Raw genomic sequence first — 24920 nt, 5'->3', positions numbered from 1 at the left:
TATTGTTAAATTAAGCAGAGACACGTCATATATATGACAAGATGCAACAGGTGATATTTAGTTTGTAATGCTGAGATTTCGCCACAGCTGTGGATTATTAATTCTAAATTAAACATTTGCAAATATTTTAAAATATCTTTTTTATGAAAATATATACAATATTCATGAAATATAAAAAAAATAAACAATAATAAAAAAATAAAAATTAAATAATTTATTATAAAAATACATGATATAATATAATATGTAAATAATTTAAATATAAGCTTAAATAATGAAATATGAATATATAAATGAATACAAATATATAAAAATTTATAATATATACAATATATTATATTACAATATGTATAAATTTATAAATTTATTTTTTAATAGTCATTTGTTTGCTGTCATTTATATCATTCTAATCAAGAAATAAAATTCTAGTTCAGTCTTCTAATATTATTCATATTTATTTATTATTTATATTTTTAAATATATTAAAATTAAATAATTCTAACATTTTTATTTTTTTTATATGTATAATAATTTTTATTTATTTTAAAATTTTAGTAATTAAATTTCTTGTAATTATATTTATAATTTTTAATTCTAAATTTTTATTTGTATTATAATTGAAAAATATCTTTCTGTTTGAAAATCAATTTCACTTTTAGATTCTTAATTATATTAATTTTATTTTAAAATTTACTGTTTAATTATAATGATTTCTTTTCAATTGTGAAAAAATAAATTGGCAATATCTATCATTCATTCAACACCTAAGATTTATAAAATTTTCTTTTATATTTATTATATATATCTGTTGTATTTGTTTAATTGTTTAATTGTTTAATTATTCATATATATTACAAATATATTTTTCAATGATAATTACATTTCTGTAAAACATTTATATAAATTTTCTGCAAAATCATTTAGAATCAAATAAATTTATACTTTCATTGATATATTTCATTAATATATCATATCAAAATATATAAAATTTTGATATTTGATCAATATTCTCATATATTAATAATAAAAAAATATTTATTTTATAGCATTTCTATTTTTTTTAATATAATAGATTTATTAATAATATATTATATAACTATTATTTTTATTTTTTTCAAAGATATTTTTTTTATTGTATTTAAACCATATTATTTTACATACTTCAAAATATTAAAATGAATAAAAACTTTTATCTCAATAATATTCAGATAAATAGCTTAGCTCTGTTTCTTTTACATTTATTATGAGAGATTGATTTTCATTGCAGAAGTTGTTGGCTTTTTTTCTTCTTCTATATTTTTATAATAAAATTTATATTATGATTGAATTGAATTTTTGTTTTTTTTTTTTATTTCATTTATTTATCATTATTAATTTTTTCCTACTATAATAATTTTATATTTTTCATTTCATCTTGTATAAGTCATTGTTGTATTTTTCAAACCAAGATTTCAAATCTAAATCTTCCAATTAATTGTTTCTTCAATTGTTTCTTTTTTTTTCTTGTAAGAGAAGAAGAAAACATACTGTTACTGCTACTATCATTATTATTTATAAAATAGCTATATTATTATATATGATAAATTTTAAACAATTTTTTAAATTATATTAATGTAAAAATATTAAATATTTGTCTTATTTGAATCTCTATTCGTTTCGAAATTGCAAAGTATTAGAATAGCAATAAAATTAAAAAAAAAAATCAACACATTACAAAACTATAAATTGCATTCCGACAAAAATGGCTTGACGGCTTGACAAGGTTAAGTTTTAACCAGATTTCTATCAAAATTGCATCACGTCCGCATAATCTAATATTAATAATAGAGATAATGTGATATCAAATTCTATGGGAAGAGTAGATAAGAAACGAAGTTGTGAAAATATAAATAGTTAACAGTTGATAGTTTGTATTGCCAATTTCTCTCTTCTATTACTTAATCTCTCATTATACAAAGTGTGACGTCAAATTCTTTCGCGCGTAATAGTTTTTTCAGTCAAAGAAAGTTAGTATAATAATAAATATTATAATTTTATATTAAACATTTTATAACATACAGATATATCTTATAAATATAATATAAATATATTATTATCAGAAAAGATAATAGCTTATGTGTTATTACAGATTGGTGAAAAAGTGTTCTATAAAAAAAAGTGTTATAATATAGTGCTAGATAGTATTATAAATATTACAGATTTTTGTCATATATTGTTAGAAATATATTAATTGAAAATTTTTATTTATTTTGACATATAAGATTATTTCAGTTTAATATAAAAATTCAAGAGAGAAAAAAAAATACTAGAATATATTATTTAAGAAAGATATTACATAAAATTAATCAAATTTATTTGTGATAGTGAATTTTAGAGTTAATTTGTCCTATTAGAAATACAATTTCAAATGCAATGAAAATAAACGAGAAAAACATGGTAGCTTTTGCAACTTCGGCAACACCAGTAGATCGTGAAGGCTGGTTATACAAACGTGGTGAATTGAATCGTGGTTATCAAAAAAGATGGTTTGTTCTCAAAGGAAATATATTATTTTATTTCGATCGACGCGGTGACAAAGAACCAGTTGGTATGATAGTTCTTGAAGGTTGTACTATTGAATTGGCAGAAGATGAGGAACAATTTGGTTTTCAAATTGTATTTCATGGTCCAAATAATAGAAATTATGCTCTTGCAGCAGAATCTCAAGTAAAGATATTTTTTAATTCTAAAATATTAATTATTAATTCTAGAATAATGACAATGCACAGGATAGATATATAATTAATTTTTAGGAATCTATGGAGCAATGGATGAAAGCTTTAGCATGTGCAAGTTATGATTATATGAAGTTAATGGTAGCAGATTTACAAAGACAATTGGATGCTGCAGAAGAAGAAACAACAATGGTGGTAGCTCCTTCACAATCTCCTAAAGCTCCACCAAGGCAACGACATAATCCTTTTAATAGATCAGAATTTCATCATCGTTCACAGAGTGTTAGATCTGCCCCTGGAAGAACAGAAAATGTTCCAAGAACAAGGATAACATTCCGTGAATTGCATAATATGTATGGTAGAAGAATTTTAGCTGATTTAAATGAATGGAGACACACAAGGAAAGCTGCTGAAGCTCCCTTGATCAGTTTTTAATAATGCATTTCATATAAATTGTAAATATTTAATTCAATGTAAGATTATAAAGTAGTCGATAAAAGAAATATATTAAGTTCATAAATTCGTCTCATCTATATATTTAAAAATCATAATAAATGAAGAAATAAAAAATTTTCATCACAACTTTTCACTAATTTCCATTAAAAAATAAAATGCTATATTTGATTCTAGATTAATATATAATTTTTAATGGTGCTATTTGATATTTTACTTTAAGATCTCATTATATTTCTTCCATCGACTATATGCACATTAAATATTATTGGAATGTATCATTTATTTTTATAAGACCAAAATATTTACCAAAATATTTACAATCAATATATAACAAAATATAATTATAAATTTTAATCATTATTAGAATATTACAAATTATTGCTGTCTCAAATAGAAACTGTGCCTGTAAAATACAATACATTCATTATTGTTAAATTAAATTATATTGAAAACTAATTCATATATTGTAACATGATTCACATAATTGTGAAGTGTAAAATGAATTAAAATTATATTGAAACAATAATTCCTAAGCATCATAAATAAATATCATATATCTGATAAAAAATACTATTTACAAAACTATTTAAAACATCAAATTTGAATTAAAAAAATTTGGACAATTTGGATGAAAAATGTCCAATAAATTAATAATAGTTTGAAATAATAAATAAAAGATAATAAAATTTTAAATAATTAAAAATTGTACAAAAAACAGCACTGATTTAATAAAAAAAATACTTAACATTGCACTAACAATTTTCTTATTAGATATTTTATTAGAATAAATATTGACATTTTGCATATTTGTGTAAATAATATATTCAAGTACAAATTTAAAAGATTATTTAAATTTAAAGACACCTTTTTTTTTCACATCACCCGGTAGATGTCTAGCACCTAGTAAAAGTCGAGCTTTATCTTCTTCTTGTGGAGCGGATTCTTCTTGCGGACCTCGTGGCTTAATTTGTAATTTTTGTTTAATAGCTTGACTTAATATTACACGTCTAGAATCGCTTTTCATAGCTAAAAGAAGATCAAGCCATGTCCAAGTAACATTATGATATTCTAATGTTGGTATTACCAGAGCAAAATCACGAACATCTTCTAAATTTTTTTCTTTATTTCCCTGTATAAGAGATTATGCATGATGTATAAACATACAAAAAAAAATAATTTTGATAATTTCTAATTCTGATTGCTTCAAAGAAATAGAAATATAATAATTTATTTATAAAATTTTAATGTAGATACCTTGTAAGAAACACGAACGGGTACTTCAGGTATTTTAATATATATAAATAATTTATTTTTGTCCGCTCGTTCTTTCATTTTTTCTACATCATCTCTTCTTTCGATTGGAACATAAAAAGAGGAATCTCGTTGCGGTGCTGGTGGTTCCTCTATTCCTTCTGGATCTCTTTCAGGAAAACAGAATTTGAGCATTGTATTGAAAAACTTTTTTGTTAATCCTAATAATAAAAGATTTGATTAATTTTTGGAAAAAATATATGTTTCTTTTTTGTGAAAGAATAAAAGAAAGAAAAAAATATATAATAATAAATACCTATTGTTAATGGGACAACATTGATTTCGAAATGTTCTTTTACAGATATTCCAGCAACTGGTGCTTTTTCTCTACAGAAAACACGAAGAGCTCTTTGTCTATCGACAGGCATATTACTTTGTAATTCTGTCGGTGTCAACACTTCCGTGTAAATTTGATTTGGTAGTAAATTAGTCATCCTAACATATCCTAATTCAAGAAGATGTTCAACTGAATCATCAGTTTTACTTGTTTTAGTATACAAGAAATTAGTTAATATAAGATCAGCAATTCCCAATTGACCATCTGCATCAGTTAATCTCCACTGAGCATGTTTGAAGCAAATTTCTGCTACTCTTGCGACTGCTGCTGGTTTATCTTTCAATGTAGTAGAAGCTGTAGTTGGAGTAGTTGTTTCTTTATAACAACTTAACATAACATCAAGTTCTTCTGCTTTTGCTCCAAGTTGTTCTTTACATTCAAAAACTCTAACTTCCAATCGTTCCATTTCTGCTAGCAATTCGGGACTAGATTCTTCTGCTAATGCTTTTTGTACTAAATAAGTCTCACGTTCCAATCTCCTTAATTTTGCTACTAAACCACGTACAGTATTTTGTAATTGTTGAATTGGCCGTTTTTGATCTTCGACCGAATGTAGCTGCAATTGAAATCTCATTCTTTGCAAACGTTCCGATGCTTCTTTTCTCCTTGGTTCGACATATAAAAGTAAATTGTTAACGATATCTAAAATCATAGCATACTGCAACGAATTCGTACAGACATCTAAATCATGATGCATCAATGTAAATGCATCAGCTGCTAAAAGTTCTTTTCTTTCCCATGGACTGACTTCTTCTCTAGGTGGTGGTGGAATTTGATCAACAGAGCCAACGTCCAAAGCTTGTCCATAACCAACATAAAAGAATTCACATTTACATCTCGAGACAATACGTTGTAGCTGATGTTGAGGCCCACCACCACCGCCAACTGTCTGACTTACTACGCCACCGACACTTTGTCCTGAACCTACTAGTGCTGGTACATCTGGTAAGCCAGCTATTACAGTTGAATCTTTTTCCTAGTTTAATATACAAGCTTTAGTCAATATCGAAAATTTTACTTACAATTTATTTACAATTTAATTAATTTTACAATTTATTTTTTTATTAACTTACTTGTATATTGTCTAATGTCAACCACATTATATTATCATCGATATTTTCATCGATGTTAGCACTAACAGTTGCATAATATTGCATACATTCTAATGATCCAACCCAAGTTGTTTTTGATACTAAAGTTCTTTCTTTCCATACAGGTTGATGTATTCTTTGTAATATTTCTGCTTTTGCCGCAGATAAAATTACATAGCCTCGTGTTTCAATACCTTTCAATAATACTTGACTGTTCACTAAAGCAACTGAAAAAAAAAATAATTTTTTCTTTTTTTTTATTCTATATATATGAATATACAGTCAATAAAAAAAGTATTTAAATCCTATATTTCAATGAATTTTATTTTATTCCTAATTTTATTAATTCTAATTTTATTGAAAGTTTCTATATACATATATATACAAAATAATATAGAACATAAAATAAAATTCTTTATAATATAAGATTCGAATATTTGTATTTATATTGAAATTATATGAAAGCGAATAATAATAAAATGCATATATTTATATACATATATTATAAATATATATATACTTTAAGTTCATACATACTTAGCCAATTTTTATGAAGAACGTCATCTTGATGACAAGCTGCTAATCCACGCAATTGTTGACCTCTCGTTTGTACCGAAAGATCATCGCTGAATGCGACTGGTTTATTTGCAGCTTCAGCTATTAATCTCTGTAACATACCAACAGCTTCTCCTTGTTGTGGTTTTGTTGCAGACGATGTGTTCACTTGAGTTGCTGCATTTTGTACTTCAATCGATCTTGTTCGATTTTTATGTGGTGTTGATGAACTTTCCCTGTGAAAGCCTTTCAAAGCTGCAGTAGAAAGATTTTTCTTGAGTTGCTGAGTTTTTATAAAAGAATCAAAGAGTGCAAATGCCACATCTCTATTCGTTTTCGTCCAAGCTCCTTTCAAGTCGTGTACAACAAGTCTGTGTGTAGGAGTATCTCCTCCAGTGACTCCAGTCACCATTGCTTCTCTACCATAACTGACACGAGCAACGCTTAAACAATAACATTTTTCAACCGGTTGTCGAAGAGAAGCGCTTTCCTTATCCTCATGAAGAGCACTTTTTAACCAAATTTCTGCATCGCTAAGTTCACAGTTCATGTACACTACTGACCATTCAGCTCTAGGTCGATGTATTAGTCCATCATCAATCGGATGCAACGACAAATTATGCTCACAACTACATACTACTCTTCCGCCAGTTACTTCGAATCCGCGTTGCATGGCGAATGACATCCAATAGCTAACATGAAATTGATGGAAAGCTAAAGTTAATCGAACTTTCCTATAATGTCTGCTCAATTGTTTCTTTCTAGGTCTAATATTCTTAAAAAGTGGTCCTTTTCTGGTTGGTCTCGTTGCTCCAGACAAAATAAATTTTAGATTTTCGAACCATCTAAGAGTGCTACCATATAGTAAGGCAGTTGGTGCGCTTGCCAATGCCGGAGATCCAGTTGGTTTCGTTTCGAGTGAAAGACTAACATTTAAATTTTGTGAACGAAACGCTCTAAATGAATCATGTTCTTGATTGCTCGAATATTCTGGTAATCTATCTGGAGCGCAAGGTATCGCAGCATGATGGTCTCTAGGATCGCCTAAGCAAACCCATGCTAATTTTATGCTTAAACGTACGTTCGGTAAATGTAATAATCTACAATCATCATATTTACTAGCCGTACGAACATAAACATCCAAATCTCCTTTTACAATAATTCTGCCTTGTGTCCAATCAAGTTCCAATCCTGTCCATGTAAGCTCCATTTCTTCTGTAGTGTTGTATGGATCTAATGAGCCATGTAATAAAACTGTTAACTGTTTCACACAAAGTGTTAATCTTCCATGAAGAGCTAATCGCATTTTATCCCAAAATGGTAATGGGGGACTTGGATCTCGTGATGGATGAATAATTTTCTCAAAACTAAGATTACATTGTGCTATCACAGGTTCCCAACAAGGACCAAATGCATATCTGAACTTATCGATATCCCAATTAAGATCATGATAATATTTCAATGATGTCATTCCTCTTTCTATAACAATGTCTTCCCAAGGTGTACCAATTTCGATTCTTACAGTTCGTCTAGCTCTCGATGGTGCTAAAGCCTCTGCCCCAGCTAATCTACCCCATACGCTTAAACTTTCCACTAAGAGTAATGGTTGGGGAAAGTCTCGTAATTGTAATTTCCATTCAGCACACTTTAAACTGATTCCTCTTACCCATAAAGTACTAAATTCAAGACCATCCTCCGGCCAAGGAGTTTCTGCATCCATTTCTCGAAGAGCTTTTATCGCATTTTCCGTACCATCGATCGATGGATCAGCTAAAGCTAATATTTCAATATCTATCATAGACCAAGCAAATAATCGTGTTCTAGCTGGACCAGCACGCTGCATTTGTTTCCATCGTTGTACATATATTTCAGCATTCTTTTTATTCAGACTAGCATATAGTTCTTCTACTTTACCTTGAGGTAGCAACAAATGGGCTCGACATAATTCCTGCACTTTAGTATCGAGCATCGCTTGTCTTTTTAGGCTCTCTTTATATTCATCTTCTAATAATTCGTAATTATCTCGTAAACGTACTTCAAATGGATCATCGCTTACTTCAAATATCCATTCTTTAATCTATAATGCATAATAATTTTTGATATCAATTATAAAAAATGGATATTATAATTACTATCAATTACTTATACATACATACTTTTATAATTAAATCATATGGCAAACGTTTTTCTTTTTCATGAGTTGATGATAACGATGACGATGAATGAATTTCTTTTAACCATTTTTTTATACTGAACAATTCATTCTGAATTGCATCAGTAAACTGATGTTCATATGGGAAGCAAGCTTTTACTGATTCGATATTAAGCATCCAAGTTTCATTCCAATCCAAAACAAAACCTTCATTACTTTGGCGTTCTAATTGCACTTCTTCATTATTTAGTATTCTAATTAATTCAAATCCTTCAATCATAATTATGTCAGCCATGTCTAAAGTAGTACGCAAATAATTTAATCTCCATTCTCCTTGTGACCAACGTAACTGATCTGATGAAAGTTCCAAAAAATGTTTTGGAGAAATATCTATGGATAGACTGATACCATTAGTAGCCAATATATCTATCGATCGTTTCTGTTGATTTTCAATGTTTTCATCTGTAAAGAAAATTTAAATAAATACATAAAAATATAACAAAAAAAAATAAGGTGATAAAATAACAATTAAATATAATAAGAACAAATAAAAATATTAAAAAATATATATTTAAAAAAAAACCTTGAACAATGGAAGAGTTTTTGTTTATAATAGATCTAAAATTTGCAGACTCTAGCCAAAGTTTTAAAAGGCGAAGATGTAAATTTGGACTCCATGCCAGATTGGTACCATCCAAACTAATATTTATCATTTCAGGAGTAATTGCACCTTTGCACTTTCTTATAGCTAAAAACGGATGCACTAATGCTTGTGCATGTTGACATACAATTGGTTCATTTTTATTTAATGTTATTGCGCTTACACCTTCTGTCACACCCACTAATCGCTTTATATTATATTCTAAACTTGCAGTATCCAAACGCATCATGATGGATACTAAACAATTGATTGAAATATTAGTGTTAAATCTTTTGATTGTAATTTTTAATTAAAATTATTTAATTAATTATTGGAATATATACGTACGATTATTTTCTGCGATAAAGAATAAATTACAATTTGTAATTTTGAGATTTAATTGAACGATATTATCTGATTTTTTAGTATTTTTCATTTTTTCGATTTTTTTGTTGTATATTTGACAACATCTACCGAACAGATTTAATAAATCAGATATATTTAGAATATATATTTTCTTATTATTTTTTTTTTATATCTTACTTGTATGCTTCTTCAAGAAATTTAGCAAGTTCTAAACTCCATTCAGTTACAAGAGCATCAACAGCAATTCCTATAGCATTAGTACGTGTTGTAGCTAATAATACTCCAATAGATAAAGGTGTTCCCCATTGATGAGATGATTCCGAAATAAAAGCATTGGAACCATTTAAAGTACAATACAAAGATTCTACTACTAACTCTGTATTCCAATTGTCTATTATATCTACGAAATTAAGTAATATTATTGAGAAATTATTAATCTATTAATTTTAATATATGTATATTAAGAATATAAAGATATAAAACACAAAATATTACCTGCAAATGTATTTAATGAAAATTTCATATGAGCTACACCACATGAAGCTTCGTGAACATCCAATAATTTGATGCATAACGAGGAATCATAAAGTTCAGTATTTACTCTTACATCTAACCATGGTAATTTATTTTTAAATGTTATATTACCAACAGGTCTTGAAATTTCGTTATCGGTATTAAATAATATTGTTTCCCAATCTTTATGATCATAAATAATAGAAAGATTATTAATCTGTGTAGCAATTTGTAAAATGTCTTGTTCCATCTATATAAGCAATTTTAATTATTTAATACATAAAAATTCATTGAAATATTTTAAAACAATACATATATAAATATAAAAATACACACTACCTTTGAATTTACTATTAATGATCGTAATGTCAAAACAGGAAGTTTACTTCGAATTGATAGCCCATCCAAATTTAAAGTGAAATTTAATAGTGGTTCAAATGGTTGGAATTTTGTGCTAATTTGTAAACCTTTCATTGTACCTTCTAAACCAAGCACTATGCCATCTTCTCTACCCGTAATTATAGAAGAATTACCCACTTTTAAATTAAAATCCTAGAAATATTTAATCATATTTTTCTTTTTTATTATTATTTTTAAGCAAAATTCATTTTTTTCTTTTGATTTTATCAATTTATAATAATAAATTTACCTTTGGTATAACTGGTGCTAATCGAGCTAAAAGATTATTGGGAGGATTGACATGTACATCTGAATACGAAGATGCAGCATTAGTTAAAGAACTTCTGTCTTTGAAGAATGTAACAAGACCTGCTCCTCCAGAACCCTCTGTCTGCGTGATTCCGATGTACAATTTCTATAAATTAGATCCTGCTTGATTCCAATCTAATCCCATTGCAAAGGACAGTTGTTCAGGCTCATCCATTAAGTGTGCTAAACACAAATAGCTATCGTTCAAAGCATTAAGCTACATCATTGAATCATAACATAGTATTGTAATGTTGCCTAGCCTTTGCAGTTTGCACATCAAAACGAGTATGCTTATACAATATATATAGATCGTATAAACAATTTTTTTATACCTCTACCGAAAGTTCTCCTTGTGCTTTCAAAGTTGCTTCAGCTGTTCCAGCAAAACATATCTGTGAAAGACAGGCATCTGATGCATGACGTAATAATTTCATTGCTCCACCTATAATGGCAGCAGATGCAAGAAGAGTACGAGCTCCATGAACAACACTACCATCTAAAGTGAGACTTTCAGCACTTCCATTAGCTAACCAACCATTACCCAAAATCAGAAGACTTAAATTTTCTACGTGCACAGCCATAAACTAAAATATTTCACAAAGTAATTATTTTAATTATTTATAAATTACTTAATTTATAAGTATCTTAATTAAAATTATTTTAATATTATATAATAATAAATAAAATAATTTATTAATATTATTAATAAATTATCATTTTTAGATTTTAGATATTCTTATATTTTTAAATTTTATTATTACAATTTACATACTTGTACAAATGTTATAATTATCGGTGGGATTTTCTTATTTCGAAAATCCATTGGCTTCTTTGGCTTTCTTAATATTTGTAGAGGTTTTATTGGAATATCTTTATTAATTCTAACATCTTTCATGATCACAGCTAAAAGTTTTGCAACATCACTACTAAAGAGACTGCTTCGTATACTGATTTCTTCCACTTGCTAAAATGAATGAATTTGTTAGAATTGAAATAAATTATAATAATTTTCTAATGCATTTTATGAAAATAACATAAATAATAATATAAATAATTTTTTCTGTGAAAAAAAACTTACCAATGTAAAACCATTTTTAGAAATATTTACGTCACGTAATATAAAATACGGTAATGAAATATGACCGACACGTAGATAAATTTTGTATCGTCTTTTTACTAACCATGCTAAAAATCTTGGTATCACCCTGATACATAAATAAAGAAATATATCAAATTTTATTATCAAATTTTTAATCATCAGAATTACAGAATTTCCATATACAATTATTATAAATCTTACCAAGTAAAACAACAATAAAGAATAAAAAAAGTCACACACAAAGCAATTAAACCAGTCATTTTTACATACAATTACATACTGTAGAAACAATATGTGTATAAATTTTCAGTAGTACCAAAAATTATTGTCAAAATAGTAGAATAATAATAATCTCTTCATCAAATTAATTTTTTAATCAAACATACCAGTTGACAAACTGCATATGTATAAATATCTATCTATATATACACTTTATGCATACTTGATGTATATATATAATCATATATCGATATATCGATGTTTCGATAATGTATAAAAACGAGCATAACTTCAACCATATTTGTTAGTCATTCGAAACACTCTTGATTACGTAGATTGTAATAAGTGATAAAATTAATTTTAAATATTAATTGTTAAATTCATTTACAGTTATTATATAACAATAAAAATAATATTTTTTTGCAAATACGTCACATTGTGTATTAAAATTGATAAAACTTAACAATTAACCTTTCGACTTCAAGAATTAAGAAAGTAAGGTTAGTCTATACATATATTTATCTTGATATAATTTATTCAAACGAATAAAATATAAAAATTTATTGAAAAATAAAAAGTTTAAATAAATTAGAGTATATAATATATAAAAAAAACATGAATACATATTTTAAAAGGAATTTAAAGAACTTTAAAATAAGTATATATTTATGATAGTATAAAAAATTCTAATTATATAGAAATATATGTATTGTCGGATCAAAATAGATGATAAATTTCTAATTTATTTATTTTTTTTATAATTTTATGATTATCTCTTTCTGTACATCATTAAAAAAGTAGAAATAAAATAAGTTATAACTAAATATTAATTAGTTAAAGAAAACCACAATAATAATAACAATGATAATATAATTAAAAAAAATATTGATATTATAATGATATAAAAATATATAAATAGACAAAAAATATAAGAAGTTTGCAAAAAATCATAAGAATATATTAATCAAATGTATATTGTATTATATATTTTAAATTTTATATTAACTAAAGTGTATACGTAGATTTTACGTGAAATTATAATGTATAAAGTATTTTTCAAATATTTGATACTTTTTTTGTATGTTACATAATATTTTATGTATTGAATTCATTTATGTTAATAAAATTAATGAATGATATTATCTATATAATTATAAATATTATATAAAAAATTATATAAAACATGTTTAGATAAAAAAATTATTTTAATATTTGATAGTCGAGATAATTTTACATTAAATTAAATTAAACTTAATATCTAATATATTTATAATAGTTTTATAATAGAAATATGAAATTGAAATGTGTCAACTTATAAATCAATAAATATAGTGAATAAGAAATATTTAAAAAAAAATAAATTAATAATTAAATAAAAAAATAAAATATTTTTAATTAAATATTATAATTAAAAATTAATATTATATTATATATAAAATTTGAAAAGATTGGAAATTTAATATTTGTTTATGGTTATACATATTTTCAAAGTTAATGATTGAGAGAAAACATTGAAATTGAAAAAAAAAACAGATAATTATATTCATGATAAAAAAATATATTTCACTTAATTTATACGTTTATTACGTTACCATGTGAATATCGATTCAGAACATATTCCATCGAATGACCGAGTTTTACCGAGGATTCTCGAAAAGAATTGCACATCATAATTATGTTCCAATAAGTTGACTTTATTGTATAATTTTACATAGTTATAAATTGACAGTGAAAAAGTAAAATGAAAATTAAAAGAAACTTGAATTCGATTAAATGAGAAAGATTTTTCATTTAAACAATCGGAAAAAACATTAGATCGAAAAATAACGAAGAAAGAAGATAAAAGAAAAATAAAAGTAATTGAAACAATAGATGACATCATCTTCATTATTGATGAAGATAGAAAGAAAGTAACAAAGTCAGTATCAGTAGTAGCAAATGTGAACAAAAGAGATCTTTTTTGTGTAATGCAAATTGAAGAAAGCAAAACTACGAATATATTCTATCAAAATATTCTATCAAAATGATGTTTGAAACAAAGTAATATATTCATGACACTGGAACATAGAAAATTTAGACGCGTGCACGGACTTCAATTTCCGTTGCACCCTCAACAAGTAATTGGGTGGATTGTGATCTTAATTATTGTGGTAAATACGTTTGTAATATTAACGCCACTTCTCAAACCAAATTTACGATCAGTTTTCTCAATTGTTATTGCTACAATCTTTTTTACGCATATTTGTTCTCATTTGGCAGTGATTTTATTAGATCCGGCAGATCCTCGCGTCAGATCTCAGCCAACAAATAAAATTATACCAGAATTCGATCGAAATAAACATTCACATGTAATTGAAAACGGTAGATGTCATCTTTGTAATATAACTATTGAAAGTAAAAGAACAAAGCATTGTTCTATTTGTAACAAATGCATTATTCGATTCGATCATCATTGCAAATGGCTCAATAATTGCATTGGAGCTAGAAATTATTGTGCTTTTCTAATTTGTTTAATTTCTGCAATTCTAGCAAGTTTGTTTGTTACCGGTCTCTCTGTGACAGAATTATCATTGCTGTTATTCTTTGATCGAATAATAGATCAACCTGCTACTAATGTAACTACGAAAAACGCGACTGATTCTGTAGTTTTATTTATCGTTCCTATTTCGGATACTACTATAATAATCGCAATCTCCGCGATTGGAATTCTTTCAGCAATTGTAGCAATACTTTTACTTCATTTGTGCTTTTTTCATGGTTATATTGCTTGCCTTGGATTGACTACATATGAATATATACGAAACAAAAAAGAAAAGAAGTCTGTTGCTACTGCAATTGCTGCAACTGATACTATCGCCGCAGCTACCACCACAACTTCTGTCACAACAAAAATCACTTCTACTGAAATAATCACTACCACAGTTACTGGTAATAACTCGTCAACATCAGTTCAGCAAATAGTTCCTGAATCAAAAATACAACATGGTTTTTGTGAGTTTGTTTCTGCTCGTTGTTTCTTATTATCATCTTTCGCAAATGGCGAAAATCAATGTTTTTGTTGCTATATAAATGATAATCCAATCAAACTTGAAAGGAAATCAAATCAAATCGTAATTCATTCTCCTTTTTTCTATGGAGAAAGCAAAGAGAAAAATTTTCAATTTTGTTTTTCAATATATGATATTTTTGAATCACAATCAAAGCAAACATCAACGGAAAATTCAACAGATGTATCATCAGAAAATATTGAACAATCGACAATCACATTTCGAAAATGGAATACTATTTTACCAACATCTATTTTTTGTTGCTCTACTTCACTTAATTCGATAGCAATGCATTGTACCAAGAATATTAAAGCGAATATATCGAAGAAACAATCTTGCGATAAACAAAGTTGTGACGATATATCTGATCAAATAGCATATGTTTCGATAAATTCTTATAAAAAAGTTGAAAGGATAGGAAAATTTCTCTGTACATATTTAAATAAAGGAGAAAAGAGAAAAAGATGCAGAAAGAAAGGAAAAAATCAAGAGCAATCATATGATGCGAACATAGTGCACATACAAAAATCGAAGAAAATAAATAAAATTGATTTGATTACGAAGGAAGATTATGATTCGTTTATGAAAAACATAATATTATTGACATCAATCACAGCCTCTTCTTTTATCATTTCTTTCCATATACTTGTTATTGTTGTTCCACTTTATTTAAAATTTACTCCGTTACATAAATCGTCAATCACAAAATTAGATTTACCAGAATCACAGAATCAGATTTCACTTCGATTGCAAAAAATGACTGGATCGTCAACATACAGATTTGGAATATGTTTCATTTTTCAAAAAGGACAAACAACTAAATCACATATATCTATCAAGCTTTCTCCTATTTTGGAATCGGAATTTCCAAAACCTGCTACATCACAATCACACTCTTCTTTATCATCATATTCTAAGTATTCCTCTTATTTATTAATATCATCATTATCTACGTCTCAATCTTTTTCATCTCCACGAGTTGTTGGTGATAAATTCTATCTTCATGAAAAATAATACTTATATCAATTAATTACTTCATTTTCGAAATCCGTTTAAAACAATAATAAATATAGTAAATCATATTTATACAATGAACGTATGTTTTTTCTTGCAAGCTTTAACGTGGACAATAAATAATAAAGAAAAAGGGAAAGGGAAGGGGGTAATTATATATGCCGCACCTTCAGTCTTTAATTTAAAAATTATAAAGTGAGTACCGATTTATATCGTGGACAAAACAGAATTTTTTTTTTAAAAAGTCGTGCTACTCATTTAAATGTAAAATGTGTTCTCCTATCTATTCATCATTGTATATTTTTGTAGATGTCATCAGTTTCAGCAAAAGTATCTGATCAACTTACAAATACTACACAAGAGACGAATATTTGGAAAAATGTATTGGGTTCTCCACAATACATAGTTGCACCGATGGTTGATGCGAGCGAATTAGCTTGGAGACTATTGAGTCGTCGTCATGGTGCACATCTTTGTTACACACCAATGCTTCATTCTTCGGTTTTTTGTCGAGATCCAAAATATCGACGAGAAGCTCTTGCCAGTACTGCTGAAGATCGGCCATTGGTCGTCCAGGTATAGATACGTACGTCAAACAGGCCTGTTTCAGTTACTTTTTTCTTTTATCTTTTTTATTATTCTTGAACAATTTTGAATTTTGATCTTTAACTTATTAATTTGTTTGTTATAGTTTTGTGGTAATGATCCCAATACATTATTAGAGGCAGCACTTTTAGCAGAACCATATTGTGATGCAGTCGATATAAATATTGGTTGTCCTCAAGCAATTGCTAAACGGGGTCATTATGGTGCTTTCCTTCAAGATGATTGGGATTTACTTCAACAAATCGGTTCGTAAGAATTTTACACATGTTTATAATTTATATTTTTATACTTTTTTTTTATTATTTTTTTTATTTTTTTTTCCATAAAATGTTACAGTTAGTACTTTGAGTAAAAAACTTCATGTACCAGTAACTTGCAAGCTTCGAGTATTTGCAGAAATTGATAAAACTGTGAAATATGCACAAATGCTTGAAGCTGCTGGTGCACAATTACTTACTGTGCATGGACGAACTCGAGAACAGAAAGGTCCATTGACTGGTGTTGCATCTTGGGATCATATTAAAGCTGTAAGGTATAATTAACAAGATTTGATTAACAAAATTTATTTTCTTTTTATCAAAATTTCTTATATTTTTGAATCATTTTTTATTCAATATTATTCCAAATATTTAGACAAGCTGTCACAATTCCAGTATTTGCAAATGGTAATATACAATGTTTACAAGATGTTAAAAAATGTATAGAAGAAACTGGTGTTAATGGTGTAATGTCAGCAGAAGGCAATCTTTATAATCCATATATATTTGAAGCTTGTTATCCACCTAGTTGGGAGCCAGCACTTGAATATTTAGATTTGGTAGAATGTTATCCAGCCCCTGCTTCTTATATCCGCGGTCATCTTTTTAAATTATTTCAACACACGTATGTATGAAAAATTTTCTTTCTAAATTTCTTTTATCTTTATCTTTTATATATAAATAAATTCCAAATTAAAAATTAACTTATGCGTTCAGCGTTCTTTTAACTAGAGAGTAGACTTTGTTTAGCAGAAAATAAAGAAGAGAGAGAAAATTTGGCTCGAAACTCTACTATGGAATCTTTCCGAAATGTCGTGTACGCTTTGAGAGATCGATATCTACCTTATCACGAAGGACGTTTAATATGGCATGAAGAAACATCTGGTTTGATAATTTTGTTATCCAATAAATATAATCATTTGATCATTTATTGTATTTCATATATATAATACATATTTTAGATTATAACTTAAAATTACCTCCATGGTTGTGTCAACCATATGTACGTCATCTTCCAGAAGAGAATATACAAAAACTAGAAATCGAAAAAATCGAAAAGGTTTAATATAAAAACATTTGTTTTTCATTCTCTTTTCCATATTATACAAATAAAAGCAAATAATTATTCTTCTATTTCGACATTCTTTTTTAGCAAAATGAATCAGCTAAGAGAAAATTTAGAGACGAAGAAGGAAATGAAATATCACGAAAACATTTGAAAAAACTTAAACGTATAGCGCGCCGACCAAACAAATCAACTGTTGTAATAAAAAGAGGATCCAATTTATGTCGCGATTGCCCAAATCCAGTGGTTTGCAAAATTTAGTTTTACATTTATTTTCTTTTATTTGAATTCATTAATTTCTTTTTCTTTTTCTTTTCTTCTAGAGTCTCAAATGCGTTCATAAATCATGTCGGCAGTGCTGTAGAAACAAATGTTTTACGGAAAATTTGGATTGTACTGGACACAGAAATTTAACTAAAACTAGAAGACAAATGGCAATAGAATTTGCTGCAAAACGAAGAACTATCGAAGATACGATATGACATTGTATGATATTCTAGATTATATAAATAAAAATTAAATAAATATATGGGCACATATTATAAAATATATACACATATTTTCTAATTATTTTATAGATGTTATATTAATTTTAATATAATAATTGTATTATAATGTGTTACTATTCACAAATTATACTACAATTCGCTTTGTCAAATTTTACAAAGTCATCTTACATTATATGACTTAATATTATAATACTTCATGAGTCAATATCATAATATCATGGATAAAATTTCAAAACGATTCATTAAGTGCTTGAAGATGTTGATGTAATTATTTTTGTTAAAATTGCATAAATATCACTATTTTTTTCTTCAGGAAGTATTATATCTTTTTGTTTCTTCTCATTATGCCAGTATTTTTTATTTACAAGTATAAGAATTATAAGAACAGGTAGATGGATCAATGAAAAATGAAAAAGCTTACGTGAACTTCTACTATCTGATTGTTTATGAAACTTCCACGCTAAAAAAAACATAATTAAATAATTTATATACAATATATAAACTATTATAAAATTATTTATTTATATATTTATTTAACTTTATTTTATTATTTTTTTTCTTTTGTTTTAAGATATAACTATGTTTTTGACTTACCAAGATATAGAAAATATACATTAAGAGGTGTTGATGTCAAGGCAAACCACCAATTTGTTACATTGAAAACAGGTGCTAAATAACAAAGACCTGTTAATGCTGAGGTATAACGTAATGCTGTTTTACGACAAAGCTTTGGATTTGTGACTGCCATCATTCTATAACCAGCACGAGAATAATCTGATCTCAAATTCCATGATAAAGCATTAAAATGAGGAAATTGCCATGCATATAATATGCCAGACATTATCCAAGCACCTGGAGATACTATATCATTGACACAAGATGCCCAGCCCATTAATGGTGGTATAGCTCCAACTAAATAACAATCAATATGTAATATCTATTGATACTTTGATAAATATTAATAATTTGTAATTTTATAATATACTTGCCTATAGAGCCTATCCAAGTGTTCAAAATACTAATACGTTTCATAGGAGTATAAATAAGTGTATATAGAATTAAATTAGTTGTTCCTAAGATTGCTGTTAATTCATTAACTTGACTATATAATAATAATAATCCACTAAAACCAGATACTGTTGCAAAAATTACTGCTTGTCCTGGACTAGTAAAAAATTCTATTATAAATATAATGAATTGTTCTTTAATTTTTTTAATAATTAAAATATATTGTACATACGTTAAATGACCTCTAACCAATACTCTATTTTTTGTTCTTGACATTTGTGCATCAAAGGGAACTTCAAAAAATTGATTAATAGCATTTGCTGATGCAGAAAGTAATCCTGTACCCACAGAACATGCAATAAATGTACAAGCATCAAAAGCTCCTGGAGCCAATGTATATCCAGCCATAGTGGTTATAACTACCAAAGCTGAAATTAATCATTCATTGAAAAAATAATTCATTTTTTATATTGAAAGAAATTACATTAATATATTATTTATTAGAGATATTAATTTTTCTTACATGTTAACCTTATTTTAGATAACATAAAACAATATTTTTGAAGTTTTCCAGAATCTAGTTTTATATGTTGCCATTCTTGTTTATCATTTATACATAAATCTTTCTGTTTTACATTATTTGTTATATCTACATATTGAGTATCTTTTTGATCATTAATAGATGTAATGAAGCTTGGTGGAATATTATGATTTTGAAGATTTTTAATATTTAATGAATGTTGTTGTTTCTGAATACAATTTAAGTTCTTTATCCTTGATGTGGCCTTAGTAGAATACTACAATTATTATAAAAAATTAATATTATAATAAAGAATTTAAATATATAGATCATAAAATATCATTACACATACTGTAGAAATTGATAGTTTCAACGATGACAGACATATATTACGGGAAATCCTGATTGAATAAAAAATAAATAACATGATAAAAATATGCCGTGTATAATGGTTAATATTTTCTTTTTCTCATTCTGAAAGTAATATAAGAACCAACCGGTTCTTGATTACAATTTTATGCCATCAATAATAAAATCACAAGACAATTCAAATACTTTATCGTTTCTTAACAATGAAATATTTGACTTACATCATGAAATATTTTCGTTTTTATAGTTTTTGTTTCGTGTTACGTAAGAAAAATTTGAACAAACATTCATTGCGATAAACTTAAAATAATTTTACTAGACTATTTGAACCTATGCTTATTCAAGTAGTTGAATCGAAACTCATGAAAATCGAATATTCGAATCGATGTAAAAGACAATGAATTCCTAAAAGCATCAATAAACGACCAAATTTTTAAAAAAACGAACATAAAATAGCGCCTTATATTTAAAATAAATCTTCATGTAAATAAGTTTTATTTTTTGTACAAATAAACATTCATAATTGTACAATTTGTACAAATTCATATACATATATCGTTAATGATCCGTATATTAATATGAATATATTTATTTATATTAATATGTATATATATATATATATATATATATATTTTTTATTAATATTTTTTATTAATTTTTTTTAAATTTCTAAATAGAATAAAATAATATGTACTATATTTCTAATTTCTAAATTTTTGTTTGGAATATAAAAATCAAAAATTATTTAATAGAATAACTAAAAATAGATAAAAAAATAAATTTGAAATAAAAACATATTTTATTGAATTTATATCTAATGAAAAAATATTAAATTTAAAAAAATTAATCATAAATAAATAAGAAATTAATGATTTTAAATAGTATCATCTACTATAATTATATATATATAATAAATAATCTACTGTACATATATACATATATATAATATTTTAAGTCCAATGTATAATAATATGAACGACATAATTGTGTGTTGCTTACTTTATATTGTATTCTTGTTTTTCTAATTAAAGATAAAGAAAATATATATAATCACGTGGTAAAAAGTCACTTATTTGGTTAAAAAGAAATAAGTACAAAGTAGTGTAAGATGAAGTAACATAAAATATATGTGTGTGTCAATGAAGCATGATATAAATTTGAAGATATTCGAAGAACATAATTAAAGAAAAAAGAAGGATCGCTGTATGTTGTTAATAGATCTTCATAATATTGAGCATCATTCATTCAATGGAATAGTGAGATCTTTTTTAATAATCATCTTTAGGCAAAAAAGAAAAGACAGAACAAGGATAGAACAATGATAAGGTTATATCAGTGTACGTTTTATCAAATTTGACATAAATTCAGCGTATTAATAATACGAAAATTATAATTGGAACGAAATAAATTGAAAGAAGAAAATCAAGCGCGACGAAATTATTGAAGACTATATTTTAATCGGTATGCCGTGGAGTCATAAAAATGTGATATTCGCGAGAATTGGTTCCGCCCTATTTTATGGGTTGTCTTCATTTATGATCACAGTTGTAAATAAGACTGTGTTAACGTCATTTGAATTTCCTTCGTTTCAATTGCTTGGTATAGGACAAATGGTGGCTACTATCGTATTACTTTTCACAGCAAAAAAGTTGCGTTATATTGAATTTCCTAACCTAGAACGAGCAACGTGTATCAAGATATGGCCATTGCCCATCATTTACATCGGTAACATGATATTTGGATTAGGTGGTACTAAACAACTTAGCCTTCCAATGTTTACCGCCCTTAGACGATTTAGTATCCTTATGACGATGATCGCCGAATATTATATTCTCGGAATAAAAGCGCGTATTTCTGTTCAATTGAGTGTATACACAATGATTCTCGGAGCTGTAGTAGCGGCATTAAACGATCTTGCTTTTAATGCGGAGGGCTATCTTTTTATCCTGTTAAACGACTTTTTCACGGCCGCCAATGGTGTCTACATGAAGAAGAAGTTGGATTCGAAGGAACTAGGAAAATATGGACTAATGTATTATAATTCATTATTTATGATTATCCCAGCGATTAGTATTGCGTGTTGGATGGGAGATATGCATTCAATCTTAGAATTTCCATATTGGGATAATATGTTTTTCCTTGTACAGTTTGGACTTTCATGTATTATGGGTTTTATACTATCCTATAGCATGATTCTTTGTACACTTTATAATTCTGCGTTAACTACTACAATAATTGGATGTTTAAAAAATATATGTGTTACATATCTTGGAATGATCATTGGTGGTGATTATATCTTTACATGGTTAAATTTCATAGGATTGAATTTAAGCGTTGTCGGTAGTTTAGTATATACTTGGGTAACGTTTCGAAGAAAGGAATCAACTGAATCAAAATATTCTCTCCTTTCTGACGAACAAACAAATAAAGTGCAAGCTGTATGATCAATATAAATGAAATCGTGCCATGTAACTATCTCAATCTCATCTTTTTACAATAATTTTTATCTTTTCTCCTTTTCTTTCCCAATCTTTTGTGTTTTTCCATTTTTTCTTACTAGCCATTTAATTTGTGTCTGTACTCAAAATGATTATGCTGTTGGAAATTAGAAAAGGAGCAAAATGAAAATATGAAAAGAGCAACAATGGAACAAAGCAAATATCATAAATAATTATAAGTAAATATAATATATCCTACGTACCAAAGCGATAATAACGTTACCAAATAAGATATGAATATGCTAATAGTTATTTCAGTAACATAGCGATGTAAAATACAACTTGTACATATATATATATTTCAAAGCTGCAATATATCAATAATGCACGTGTATAGAACTATTTTAGCGAAATAAATTTAATTTGTAAAGAAAGGAATGATCGTCATTATCCTTGATCAGTTTCAGGCTGGCTAGTTCGAAGATTTTACAACAGCGATGTCTCATCATTCACGATGGATTACGCGAAACATCGTATATCTCTGTCAACGGTACAACGCGCGATTTTGACAGTTGGTGCTGCTGCGATATCACTTCTCAATCCTTATCGAGGTGACATGATCGCATGCTTGGCAGAAACAACCGGTACTGATGCTCTTTCTTATTGTCATCGGCAAATGCTTGCAACCTCCGAGGGATGTCGCATTCTTGCCGAAAAACCACGCATATCCTCTTCAACAGTTGATTTTTCCGCGCTAAAACGATTACCAGCAGGAACTCTTGGAAAAATTTATTACGATTTCTTGGAAGTAAATGTAAGCTTTTTCAATGATTTCGCATTTTGTTTTGCCATTATAAAAGTCAATCATTATTCTTGTATATTATATAATTTTTTTTTATAAACAATCATTATAAATATTATCAGTATTAGTATTGATAATGAGTATTTTATTTATTACTCTCTTATTTGGCTCTGCTTTAATTAACTTCTATTTAACCAGTTGATAATCATTGATAAAAATGGATTGTGATTTTTCTTAGAACTTATAAAATTTATATTCTATAAAAATTGTTATTTCTTTAAATATATATATATATATATATATATATATTTTTTTTTTTATTTAGACACAATAAATGATATTCTCCGATATGTGATATTAAACGATAATAATAATATGATAAAACGATAATTGATATTAATGTAATTCGATTGAATCGGTTAAGAGGAAGTTTAATTTTATTTTAAGTGATTTTATAAATAAATGTGTTGAAAAAATATATATGTTTGTTACAGAACGTATCTCCCGATTCTAGAACTATGGTCAAATTCGTCCAAGATACTGAATTGGCGTATGTAATGCAACGATATCGGGAAACACATGATATTTATCATGCAATACTTTTGATGCCAACTACAATGCTCGGGGAAGTATCAGTTAAATGGATAGAAGCATTGCAATTACGTTTGCCAATGTGTTTAAACGGAGCGATATTTGGAGCATTTCGATTGCGTCCAAGGTAAATTAAAGATGAAATGCATGATATTTATAAATATACATTGAATCGCAAAAATATTGGAATTCTATCTTACAATTCATTGTGTGAAAATTCTGATTTTAATGAAAATTTTAGATATTTTTATTCGAATCAGAATTTCCAAATTCCAACATTTCTATATAATTATATACTTAATATTTTTGTATTCTATATAATTTAATTTCTCACTCTTTTTTTTAGACAAAGAAAATTATATCTTGATCATTATCTTCCATGGGCTATTAACACAGGAATTAAAGCAAAATTTCTTTTGGGTATCTATTTCGAGGAACGTTGGGAACAACCTCTTGTTGATTTCCATCGAGAATTAAATATTGCTCCTTTAGTATCGATAGAAAATATTTATAATGATATGTAAAGTCTTTT

At 26.9% G+C, this 24920-nt stretch overlaps 7 protein-coding genes across 20 annotated transcripts; 5 read left to right on the top strand and 2 right to left on the bottom strand.

Moving 5' to 3' along the window:
- Positions 1-15: 15 nt before the first annotated feature.
- On the top strand, positions 16-3268 carry LOC122710773 (sesquipedalian-1). 4 transcript variants are annotated; one of them, XM_043928852.1, is made up of 4 exons: positions 16-50; positions 2394-2706; positions 2793-2906; positions 2994-3268. In XM_043928852.1, exons 1-4 carry the CDS (start codon positions 34-36, stop codon positions 3147-3149), a joined length of 600 nt encoding a protein of 199 aa, XP_043784787.1. In that variant the 5' UTR covers positions 16-33; the 3' UTR covers positions 3150-3268. The 4 variants fall into 4 exon arrangements, with proteins under 4 accessions (XP_043784787.1, XP_043784784.1, XP_043784786.1 ...); XM_043928849.1 differs by having other exon boundaries at positions 2793-3268; XM_043928851.1 differs by lacking the exon at positions 16-50 and adding an exon at positions 1585-2006 and having other exon boundaries at positions 2793-3268.
- A 197-nt stretch (positions 3269-3465) lies between these two features.
- On the bottom strand, positions 3466-12318 carry LOC122710771 (protein KIAA0100). Of its 2 annotated transcripts, XM_043928847.1 has the most exons (17): positions 12144-12318; positions 11922-12048; positions 11616-11807; positions 11176-11427; positions 10785-10949; positions 10475-10687; positions 10118-10385; positions 9800-10022; positions 9605-9726; positions 9200-9514; positions 8621-9078; positions 6447-8541; positions 5892-6136; positions 4738-5794; positions 4425-4642; positions 4035-4299; positions 3466-3573 (listed from the first exon to the last, which is right to left on the bottom strand). In XM_043928847.1, the coding sequence occupies exons 1-17, from the start codon at positions 12200-12202 to the stop codon at positions 3557-3559; spliced, it is 6291 nt and encodes a 2096-aa protein (XP_043784782.1). In that variant the 5' UTR covers positions 12203-12318; the 3' UTR covers positions 3466-3556. The 2 variants fall into 2 exon arrangements, with proteins under 2 accessions (XP_043784782.1, XP_043784781.1); XM_043928846.1 differs by lacking the exon at positions 3466-3573 and having other exon boundaries at positions 3927-4299.
- A 198-nt stretch (positions 12319-12516) lies between these two features.
- LOC122710784 (tRNA-dihydrouridine(16/17) synthase [NAD(P)(+)]-like) lies at positions 12517-18702 on the top strand. 8 transcript variants are annotated; one of them, XM_043928879.1, is made up of 11 exons: positions 12517-12661; positions 14973-15152; positions 16324-16417; positions 16532-16798; positions 16914-17073; positions 17165-17360; positions 17462-17710; positions 17825-17970; positions 18048-18145; positions 18239-18397; positions 18475-18702. In XM_043928879.1, exons 4-11 carry the CDS (start codon positions 16532-16534, stop codon positions 18631-18633), a joined length of 1434 nt encoding a protein of 477 aa, XP_043784814.1. In that variant the 5' UTR covers positions 12517-12661; positions 14973-15152; positions 16324-16417; the 3' UTR covers positions 18634-18702. The 8 variants fall into 8 exon arrangements, with proteins under 8 accessions (XP_043784814.1, XP_043784816.1, XP_043784811.1 ...); XM_043928876.1 differs by lacking the exon at positions 14973-15152 and having other exon boundaries at positions 12529-12661; XM_043928878.1 differs by lacking the exons at positions 12517-12661; positions 14973-15152 and adding an exon at positions 14293-14311.
- On the top strand, positions 12633-16222 carry LOC122710783. Its single transcript, XM_043928874.1, has 2 exons — positions 12633-12656; positions 13653-16222. Exon 2 carries the CDS (start codon positions 14213-14215, stop codon positions 16220-16222), a length of 2010 nt encoding a protein of 669 aa, XP_043784809.1. The 5' UTR covers positions 12633-12656; positions 13653-14212.
- A 53-nt stretch (positions 18703-18755) lies between the features above and the next one.
- LOC122710785 (protoheme IX farnesyltransferase, mitochondrial) lies at positions 18756-20920 on the bottom strand. Of its 3 annotated transcripts, none has more exons than XM_043928885.1 (7): positions 20779-20920; positions 20541-20662; positions 20192-20465; positions 19901-20096; positions 19650-19825; positions 19255-19572; positions 18756-19120 (listed from the first exon to the last, which is right to left on the bottom strand). In XM_043928885.1, exons 2-7 carry the CDS (start codon positions 20613-20615, stop codon positions 18903-18905), a joined length of 1257 nt encoding a protein of 418 aa, XP_043784820.1. In that variant the 5' UTR covers positions 20616-20662; positions 20779-20920; the 3' UTR covers positions 18756-18902. The 3 variants fall into 3 exon arrangements, with proteins under 3 accessions (XP_043784820.1, XP_043784822.1, XP_043784819.1); XM_043928887.1 differs by having other exon boundaries at positions 20541-20589; positions 20779-20851; XM_043928884.1 differs by having other exon boundaries at positions 20541-20835.
- Positions 20921-21561: 641 nt separating this feature from the next.
- LOC122710806 (UDP-sugar transporter UST74c) lies at positions 21562-23429 on the top strand. Its single transcript, XM_043928935.1, has one exon. It carries the CDS (start codon positions 22021-22023, stop codon positions 22999-23001), a length of 981 nt encoding a protein of 326 aa, XP_043784870.1. The 5' UTR covers positions 21562-22020; the 3' UTR covers positions 23002-23429.
- Positions 23430-23509: 80 nt separating this feature from the next.
- Positions 23510-24912, top strand: LOC122710799 (ubiquinone biosynthesis protein COQ4 homolog, mitochondrial). Its single transcript, XM_043928913.1, has 3 exons — positions 23510-23809; positions 24292-24515; positions 24735-24912. Exons 1-3 carry the CDS (start codon positions 23510-23512, stop codon positions 24910-24912), a joined length of 702 nt encoding a protein of 233 aa, XP_043784848.1.
- The last annotated feature ends 8 nt before the right edge of the window (positions 24913-24920 follow it).

Source organism: Apis laboriosa, unplaced genomic scaffold (genome assembly GCF_014066325.1).
Source record: "Apis laboriosa isolate Shangri-la unplaced genomic scaffold, ASM1406632v1 scaffold152_cov153, whole genome shotgun sequence".
Lineage (NCBI taxonomy): Eukaryota > Metazoa > Arthropoda > Insecta > Hymenoptera > Apidae > Apis > Apis laboriosa.
This window is presented reverse-complemented; position numbering and strand designations above follow the sequence as displayed.